At 43.3% G+C, this 10,834-nt stretch overlaps 1 protein-coding gene across 43 annotated transcripts in view; it reads right to left on the bottom strand.

The window, feature by feature from the left end:
* Window positions 1-7,025, bottom strand: part of celf4 (CUGBP, Elav-like family member 4) — a 71,909-nt gene extending 64,884 nt beyond the window's left edge. For all 43 annotated transcript variants that reach the window (XM_076096212.1, XM_076096195.1, XM_076096194.1 and 40 more), the window contains exon 1: window positions 6,730-7,025. In XM_076096212.1, the coding sequence (XP_075952327.1) occupies window positions 6,730-7,006 (277 nt within the window). In that variant the 5' untranslated portion in view covers window positions 7,007-7,025. The remainder of the gene's footprint in view (window positions 1-6,729) is intronic.
* Between the last annotated feature and the right edge of the window lie 3,809 nt (window positions 7,026-10,834).

Here is a 10,834-nt window from a genome sequence, read left to right on the forward strand (position 1 = left end):
CACTGGTTGGAGAAATTGCGAGGGCTTATTACATTATATATATGTGGAAGGTAATATTGATTTGTTTTTTCTGTAATATTAAAACACAACTTGACCTTGAAAACAATGTTATAAATAGTATGAAGAGAAAAACAACGACATTTGATTATATAAGATATTAGATAAAAGGTATGTGGAGCACAATATGTAAAAAAAATGAATGCTTGCTGGATATGCATTAATGGGCCACTGCCACAGTTAGCTGTGATAAACTTTGGTTCTATTCTTCATAATGCTGCTTGGTCATGCTGCTATTTCCTCGTGGACAGCCTCTGCAGAAGGGAGAGCTGCAGCTGGACCCATTTTCATGAGCGCACTGAGGGTTTGAGTTGGGTTTGGGCCTTAAATATGAATATTAGAATTAAACATTAAAAGTTAATATGAAGTACTGCTTATAGGGCTGATATTTGGCACATGCAGTAATATACTCTGCAGTTTAATCGCACGCACACACACACACACACACACACACACACACACACACACACACACACACACACACACACACACACAAACACATACATATAAATCCATATGCACATAAAGGGATGAGCACACAACAAATATACAAAGAAAATGTATACACCCCTGTATAACACATATGTACTGTACACAAACAGTTGTTTGTAGTTGGCACGGATATTATAATATGTCCTATCATAATGCCTCCTGACTGTGCAAAGCTTGATAAAAGGAGCATGCAGCTCTAATCCAAAAGGCAAAAAACACCAGTTTCCAAGTGCACACACAAAAGAGATTCTTAACCTTTTGACTGGTAAACAAAGGAAATGGTGTTTAAGTCTTTTACACTGAACAACAACATACAGAGCATGGTGCCCGCGTAATGGCATGGCACAGATAAGAAAGCCAGAAATGGAACAAAATGTAAAGTATACATAGTTGAAAAAGAGACAGAAATCACACGTGGAGACCAACGCAGGTCATTTTATGGGAACCTATACATGTTTATATTTATCATTATATTGTATTCATATCATTCTCAAAGCTAAATCTGAACTACAATGCATTTTTAAAACTTGTAAAAAAAAATGATATGAAGCTAAATGAAAAAAGTGCAGGGCACTTCCCCACAGGACACTCTTTTATTAGCAATGATATCATCAGCAGAACAAAAGCAAATCTCAAAAACAACATGTAAGACTCTCCAATATTTCAATAGTATTGCATTCCCCATTTCCTGAACCGGCCACCGGTATTTGCAGGGGGGCTTGGAAGTGGTATTAAGCGTACCTAAAAGATTGAAAAGGCCTAAAGCGTCAACTTTTTTTTAAAAAATTGAGCACCAAGCACAATAACACTTAGATGATGCAAGAGCCTTGAAAACAGAAAATATTTACCTCTCTAAGGAGCGTTTGTCAAAAAAGGATTTTTTGTTTTTCATCCTTTGGAAGAATGGTACACTGGGGCATTGAACTTGGCAACAGGAAAGCAAGAGCAAGAAGAAGGAAGGTGCAAGTTGTTTAGCCTCTCTTTATGGAAAACAAAAGTTTTAAGGTAGACTATTTTAACCTCGGCCGACGAGATTAATTGTGTCAAAACACAAGAAAGCTTTTCCACTGTGCATGTACATTTTCAGAGACATGGTTGGAAATAATATGGATCATTTCCAAAATGATGGAAATAAAACACCACACCCCTGGAGTGATTGTTACACCAGAAAACGTACTTGGAAATAGCTAGTAAAAATGTCTGTCTGTCTGAAAAAATTGTTGAGATCAGTAGCCTCTCTGATCTGCAGCGATGGCTACACATCTTCAGTGTTGTGCCTCTCCCCAGGTCAGCACCGCTGTCCACAGTGAGCCATGACTTTGCCATGTGGGACCATTACCTACACACTAGCACCCTGATTTCCGCTGGCTAGACAATTTTACTGCATGACTCTTGTAGACGTGCATGTGCATCAACCGAAAGGTTTTCTGTGAAACAAGTTAAGTCTCTATAAATGACACTTTAAACCCTCAACGTTGTTTCTGGTAGATATGTTTAACTTTGTGCTGAATGTATGCCTTCGGAGGGGAAATGAGATGAACATGTGGGTACAGCCATCCCTTTACATTATCGCTCTCTTTCTCTATGTAAAGGTCAGTGGTTTTAATGAGAGGGTCGCTGAGGTCAGAGTAGCCAGAGGGCTCCTCCTCCTGACAGGGCTCATGACTCCAAACCTGCTCTTAGCATGCTAATCCTCGCAGGAGCTCTATGAGCACTCCCTCCTTCTCATCTCTCACTGTGACTAACTGGCTCCCTGCTCGGCCATCAGCCGGCCCACATTTGACAGTCCCCTCCAATAATAATGGACAACAGAGGCAGTGCTGCCTTGACAACGGCCCTCCTGACAAATTAGGCTCACTGTACTCCCTGCTCTGGCTCCGCCTCTTGTTTCCCTCTTGTTGCTTGGCAGTTCTGGGCTGTGCCAGGACAGGGGTGTTGGTGTCAGTACCGTGTGGCGCTGGTGGTCGGGTGCACTTTAGTAAGAAGCGACCTCCTCTGTGACACATGTTGCCTTTCTCCATGACAAAAAAGTCAAAAGCGATTGGGATGCGTCTTCATAGAAACGGGGCACGATGTGGGGTCTGAGTGCGCATTCTGAGCTGAGTGGAGGATTCTGGGCCAGGGAGGAAAGGAGGAGCACATTAACACACACACAGACACACACACACACACACACCAATCCCAAACCAAATGCGAGGGGAGGAGAGAGAGGGATCCCACAGAGAGAGGATGATGCAACGAGAGTGAAATTTTTCGGCCGGAACGCATGCTGCATTAACGCAGGCCTGCAGGACGAAAAAACACACCCGCACTTTCTCTCTTTGTTCAAAGCCAAATTTGGTTTTATCCTCCTTTTCTTTTGCACGCGGTACTCTAATGGCAACCTGTAACACCTAATTGCCTGCAATAAAACACAGCATGAGACTTTCATGTTTTTGGCATCGTGACTTCCTGGCCTCACGAAACACGATGAGCCCAATGATCTGCTCTGAGCCTGCTCCCTTGACACATTCACTTAAAAGGGTTGAAATATCAATACTGTAGACGTTCAGAGAACCATAACTCCCTTTATGACCTGCGTAGATTATAGCCCCCATCTGTAGCATAAGCCACCAACAGTATGGGTAAATTTAAACAAGATCATCACACTGTATCTCCACTTGCTTGATTTCAAATATATTAAACCATTTTCTCAAGTTTTGAGATGAAATTACAAAAAAGTTTAACAGCGAAGATATTATCATTAATCACTAACGTTATTTTATTACAGGGAGCTAGTATCTCTTGAAAGTAGATGATTTGCACTAAAGACCTGTGACATTTACATCACTTGCCAGGTCAAAATGGACTATTTGGCCCATATCTTAATCAACACCTGCTTTGACTTTGAGCAACTCCTTGGCTTTGCAACCACTTTAACTGTCTGAGCCTATGGCGAGAGCTGTTGCTAATGTATTTAATTTGGCCAAGGACAAATATATTACTCACATTAAATTACCACTAAATGAAACAACAGCAGTTAAACAAATTTGGTGACAGTTGCATTTGCATTTGCTTAGGAAAACGAAGATGTAGACAATAAAGGTTTGGCCTGGAACACAATACCGCCTGAAGATGTGACAGCCGTAAACAATAGATAACAACCTTCAGTTATTTAATGTCGTTCCCGTATCCACGCGGCTCAATTGCCCTGGTGATTATTACATGAAATCAGGCTGATGAATAGTGCTAGCAATCATATCTACACCTTCTCTTCCTGAATAGACCCCCACCTCACATGCTGCAATGCCAGAGAGAAGAGAAAGAGAAAAAGGGCTGGCTCTTTGTGCTAGCCCTGCCTCTCAGCCCCGTTGTGCATGGTAGCAGCAGCAGCCGGTGACCATTATAAATGGCCTCTATTAGCATGGCTCGGTCGCAGAGGGGAGAGAAATAAAATCATTGGGAGAATGTAGGCCTGCGCTGGTGTCCCTGCGCCCGCTCCCAGCCTCTGCAGACCCCCGTCCCATGCTCCCCTCCTCCTCGCTCCCTCCACCCCTCCATTCCAAGGGGACAGAATCCTAAAGACTAGATTACTAGTGATACATGGAGTCATTATGGGGTTATGGCAATAGTATCACAGGCACGGCTGACAATGGCTATAATAGGGGTCTCTTTCTTCGGAGGTAGCTTTACCATAGCAAAGGCTGTTTCTTTAGGCTTGTTGATGTACAGGAGAACAGAAGGGGCTTTTATTACCTGCCGTAGCAGAAAAAGCTCTGTATTATCTGGCTGAAGACCATGCTTATTTCTTTGTAAAAGTGCCATGTCACTTTGGGTAAAGTTAAATGAATGCAACACATCCCCAGATGAGGCATTACATTGTTAGCGGTGACAGTTACTGTACAAAGTATGTACCATTGGGAGAGAAAAAAACGGGTAGAACAAAATTGTAAAAGAAATGGCGATTGATCATCTACAATCTTTGTATTACCATAGCCATTATCCAGCATGTCCTGTCACTGAACAGGCAACATGTCCGTGTAAGCACAAAAAGGGAAGACAAAGGGCAAAGAGGGAAAGCAAGGAATGATGGGTATCAGGCAGAGTTAATGAAGAGCAGAAAAGATGGAAGAGAAGAGGAGTTTTCTCGTGGGCCGTTCTATAGACTTCACTCTACTGGAGCATTTCACACCTTAAAGGGTCATCATGCCCTCGATTTGACTCTTTCTACTCTATAGCAGGACTCTGAAAAATGCATACTGCATGAAGGAGCTGGGAAGAGAGGGAGAAGTAGTGTAACATGTATGTACACATGTCCATTTATACATTTGTGGAAAATGGACAAAGACATTTTAACCGCCAAAATGGCACTCTTAAATTAAAGGTCATTCAGCTGCTTATAGCAGTTTAAATATATTTTTTACAAGGCACAGAAAAACAGATACTGCATGCGTTATTTATCTTCAGAGTATTTGTACATTTGCTTATAAGTGTGTTTACTCTTGTCTCAAAATCTAGCTGTGATATCATACTATACCTGATTCATGTTATGCTGTGAAGTCTTCAATAAAACCAGTATGACGGCAGTGCACACAGTCAGTCACTTTGCCTGTTATTTGTGGGACGTGCTGTCTTTTACTGCTAATTTTGGAATCTTGTACCTCGGGTGGGGTGTTGAAGGGAATGCGGCCTTCAAGCAGGTTACAGTGAGCCAGTGAGCTGGTGAGCCAGGGAGTAGCTAGTGCCTCCAGCTAGTTAAAATATGAGCGCAGCGGGGGCTCGCTAATGAAAGCGGGGGCCCAGCCCTGGAAGCATGGCCGTATATCGTGGTGAGGAGACAGTTCTTAGAATCAGCTGGCGAGCCGTGCCTTTAGTTCTGGAGCCACTGGTGATTAACTGTCCAACAGGGAGTCACTACTACAGCTGGGCTATTAATAAAAGATACCCCCCCCCCCCCCCCCCCCCCTCTCTGCTCTTCTCCACCTCTTTGGTTCCCCCCATACCTGCAGACAGTCTGCCCTCTGGAATTGTTTGTATATCATAATCATTTCCTGACACATGGTGCATGTCATATATCGTTTACATGGGGCAGAGGGGGCTTTAAGGGGGCTTTAAGGGGGGAGCAAGTGGGACTCCCAAAAAGTGATAGGTCATTTTTAATTTACTTTGCTCCCCTGGGAGATGTCCTGCAGGAATCAGATCAATTAGTGACCTCTCGTTAGATGGTGATTTGCAGAGAATGACCCTTCCCTTGAGAGAGGAAAATAAAAAATAAAAAAGCACCATGTTGCACCAGAAATACATGGCTGGCCATTAATATAACACCACAGGGCCAAGTAGGATTGTTATACCAAAAGTTTATGATAATGTATAACCCTGACAAATGAATCCTCCCAGTGCGAAACTAGAAACAGTTGTAAAAATAGACCTAAGTAATGAGCAGTGCTGGCTCAGAACATATAAAAATCAATTAAAATGTATGTCTGTGCAATTTACATTCATACTTCGTGGTTTAGATTTCACAATAAATCCCCCCCCCCCAAAAAAAGGGTATACAAAAATACAATAGTCATAGGCCTACTCCTCTTGTGTTTCACATGTGCGTACACACGTGCACGCGCGACCGCCCCACTCACTACTAACCCCTCAACACACACACACACACACACACACGCTCACACCCCACACACACGCACACAGCGAGAGAGTTACGGGCAACAGAGTGTACGCTGCTGCGGGCAATCAAACACAGCCTCCCCGCTATTGCAACGTGAAAACGTGAGGTTAATAGCCTGGATTTAGCACTGTAGTGAATGGAAGCACGTTTACAACCGCCGGACTAGATGTGTGAATACACCCGTGCACACTGCCCACATAGGAACATTGCTCCTCCTAATATCACCCTACATCAATTCATGCCGTCGTGACTCCCGATTCGTGACACTCTCATGCTTGGATATGTTTGCCCAATAAGACAAAAAAAATGACGTACTGAATTGGAGAACCAATGAAAAGGAATAAATGCCACAAATCCCGACAACAAAATGTATAAAGTCATTCTTCAGTCGTACAGAAAATTGCACAATTTGTTCTACCCAACAAATCCTGCAGGATTTAGGATCTTTACTCTCCCCAATGTGCGACAGATTTTTACAAACAAGTGGAACCATAGTTGTCAGAAGGAATAAGGGTTTAACCCACCTTTGTGCATGCCCGTGAAACGGTCCTTCAGCACAGTGAGCTCGTAGATCTTGCCGAACTCCTCGAAGAGGGGCCGGAGGTCTTTCTCGTCCAGGTTGCGGGGGATCTGACCGATGAAGAGTTTGATGGCATCGTGGTCTTTCATGGGGATGGTGGCCGGACAGCCCACCGGGCTGTGGCTGTGGCTTAATCCGTTCACGAGCCCGTTCGTGCTGGCGGAGACCACACCGACACCGTGCATCGTGCCGTCCACCTGCCCGTTGGTTAAAGTTGCCATCTTCGGACCGGCCAGTGAGTTGGGAGGGGTACAAACAGCAGCAGATGGTGATGGTGGAGAATCGTTTTACGTTGAAAAAAAAAAGCTGTTGGAAGTCTTGGTCAAAATTTGGTTCCGAGACCGAGCCGTGCCAGAGCCGATTCCACTCTCGTCCTATCAAAGCCAATATTTACACTGATGTGAAAACACATGTAGCATTTGGCGAAGACGCATATCAAAAGCGCGCAATGCCGTTGGTCCCGGTGGAGGCTTTGATTCCTTATATTTATGTCCTACCCAATAACTCGTTCATTGATTTCATAAAAGAGAGACAGAGAGAAGGAGAAAGGGGAGGGAGAGTGAGAGAGAGAGAGAGAGAGTGAGAGAGAGAGACCAAGAGCGTTCACTGTCTATTTACACCCACGTTCCCTCGTCCCAGCTTCTTGGCACCCTTTTATTTTTTTGCATTGAGGAGTCGGTATGGGTGTCTTCTCGGTTTAAACGGACAGGACCGGTTCAATCTCTGCCAGAACAGTGGGGAGGTTTGAATAAAGGGAGACGCTATAATCTCGGCATATGTCAAACCTAGCGTTGTCTGTCCCCCCTTTTCTTATGCGAAGTCCAAGTGGTACATTCCACCAAAGAGCGAGGGTCTATAAATAGAGAAATATAGAGAATACGGTCCTTTGTGCTCCTACTCAGAGCAAATAACTACACATTCACGAACTCATGATAATTCATTACTTCGTGACTGACATGCACACTATTCTTATTAATTACAAAAAGCTGTACAGCTTTTCTAACAACAATTTACTCCTGACAAGTTTCGAGTCATTCAAAATAAACACTGGCTGCAGATGATATGTGAGAAGGTGGCTGTTGTTTTTACGAGGTTCAATTTTGTGCTTAAATCACACTTCGCATCGTCTTAGAGCCTCCCTCATCCTCGAAGGCAGCGGCAGTGAATCGCTGCATCCTCTCTTCGCTCCTGGGCGGTGGACAGCTCCGTGGTGCTGAAATATAGTCCCACAGGCGAAACTAAAACACCCATGCAGGATTCGTCAGACGGTTCCGACCGCTCGTTATTGTTGAGGGGAAACGCGTGTTTTGCACCGGTGAGACAACGTATTATTAGCTTCCTCTAGCCATTTACAAAGTCATGTGGATTAGATGATTTGATTTCCAGAAAGGGGAAGTCTGTGAGCACCGCCGAGTGGCGTAGAGAGGGGGCACATCGAAGGAGAAAAAGAAGTCAAACAAGAGTGGGACAAACTGACAAGAGGTGCAGAAATTCGCATTCAGCGATGTCGGCAACTCTTTAGGTTTCTTTAGATGATGAGCGTATACTCACAAAGACAAAATAAAATAAAAGTCGCAATATCATAATTTGCACTGCAAATGCACAGAATAGACCCATGAAAATATATTTCTCAGTAAAGAAAAAAAAAAAAGGTTGATTGATCATTTGGAAGAACATCCAATATTCGTCCAGTTTCGTCATGAAATTCATTTTAAGCTTACCCCAGGCCTTTAGGCATCAACCAAACCGTTTTTAATCAAATTTAAAGTGGCCAGTCTGATTAACAGTCCGTGATTTATGAAAATCTCAGTATGAGTGAGTTAAAGTCAGAGTGGAAGTTCTAAAATACTACATACATAAATGAAACGCATATTTACGTCTGTCATGGAAATTGACTGCATGAGCATTCTTGATTCAATTGGAAATATGAGAAGAGAAAAAAATCCTGCTCACTTAGGTTAACCATATACAAATGTAAGCATCATGCTCCAGGACAGAATGATCTTTATTATCCGACACTGAACACCATGTTCTCTCATATAACAGCAGTCTGTTTTGCCCCTCAACAGCTCTGAATTGTGTGACCTGAAGAGGGTGCAAATAGAGTTACAGTAGGGTTCAATTTATAAAGACAGCCACATCTCTTGAATATTAGATCAGATATTTCAAATTCAATCCAATCTGAGCACTCATGACGTCTCAGTTAAGATCAATGGCTATTTTGCTTTATTCCATTAGGAGTCAGTTCATGGTGTTTATCTCTACTTCCAAAGGACAACTACAATACTCGAGGTCATGGCATTTTGTAAATGATAAGAGTGTTGATATTCCTATTGAAATCCAGTCTGAGGAATGCCGTTCAACTGTCAGCAAAGTATCAGAGTTATGATAACCTCGGCAATTGTGTATCAAGCTGGGTGGTCTTTTTAAATGAAAAATAAACATTGCACTTTCTCACCACTCACCACTATCATTTTACAGAAAGATAAGCAAATGAATATCCACATATATCAAATAAAGACCCACGTACATTTTGATCCGAACTATATGGAATAGAGGGACTGTACTTTATACACACACAAACACACACACATACATATACTAATGTGTATGACCATGCACTTGTATATTTAGCTAAAAGTGGTTGCCTGTATAATAATATGTTGTATTCACATTAGACAAAAGTGTCGGGTATACAGGCCACAAGGCATTGAACCATCGTCCAATGATGGGAAATATCAACTAGTTGTGTACTCCTGTTATGCTTCAGCGTCTTCAGTCAAACCACGCAGCCTAAAGGCCCCATAGTATAGCAGCCTTTTCCAAGGCTCATAATGTTGACCTATTTGTTTTCATTTTTGGCTATGAGGCATGCCCCCCCCCCCCCCCCCCCCAAGACATTAGCCAACCATTAAATAACAAAAGCGACACACTCGGCGCCTCTCTCACCTCTTTCTGCTATTCCGCCAGCTAAATGGCCCGGTAATGTCATCCCGTTCTCACGGCATGACCGGGCCCCAGCGGGGCAGGAGGGGGGTGAACGGGGACTTGGCTTTCTTTGGCTTGACACCGTGCTCTGCTCTCCAAGCTTTCCCTCGGGGCCACACTCCATTCACCACAGCAGCCTTGCCTGCGCTCACGCCTGACTTACCTCCAGCAATATTTTTTAATACAAGGGTGAAATGGGAGGGCACAAATCATTGTAATTATGTTCAGCGGGTACTGCCGTGATGATTATGTAAGGTATGGCGCCACTATGGTTCCCTCACGGTCTGTCTCGTCACACAACCTACCTACCTGTGAGCCTCTATGAAATGCTTTCAGTGTCGCCCAGAGTGAAATGGCTTTGACTGAGCCCATCGGACTGATAATAATAACACACAATTAACGAGCGAGATGTGTTACAGTGTGTCTTTTCGCTCCCAAAATGGTACTTATTTTAATACGTTTGGGTAAACTCAAATACCACCGTGTAGCTTTGTGCCTGCTGCACAAGCGTGCTGAGAGAAATCCAAAGCACCCGGTCTGTCAAACTATTTTTATTTTTATTCTCTGTTATACCCACTCTGTACATTCCCCCCCCCCCCCCAAAAAAATCAGATTTTGATTCCCAAAGCTCCTTAGTGAAATAAGTCAAAGCCTGGAAAGTCTGCAGTTGTGAAACAGGACCAACAAATACATTTTAATCAGAGCAATACCAACAGAGATAGCCTCTGTCCATGGTGCTGAAAGAAACCAACCATTTGAACCAAATGTATGCCTCTGTCCATGGTGCTGAAACTAACAATGCTACCAAACATATGACTTTGTCCATGGTGCTGAATTTAACGTATATTGAACAGTACTGCTCTTATAAGGCAAAATGCGCAGTAAATTCTCAATAATACTTAATAAAAGGCCTAAGGCCTACAAGAAGACATCAGTATGGACAAGTTGTAGACAACCTTATGTGGACCCCCTATTTTTCTGAAAATATTCCTGTGAGCTCATCAAAAACAGGTCACTTCATTCCTCCCCCCTCCAAATGAACGTTTGCAATCATACAACAG

Source organism: Anarhichas minor, unplaced genomic scaffold, assembly GCF_050575085.1.
Source record: "Anarhichas minor isolate MPS153535 unplaced genomic scaffold, ASM5057508v1 ptg000021l, whole genome shotgun sequence".
NCBI classification, from domain to species: domain Eukaryota; kingdom Metazoa; phylum Chordata; class Actinopteri; order Perciformes; family Anarhichadidae; genus Anarhichas; species Anarhichas minor.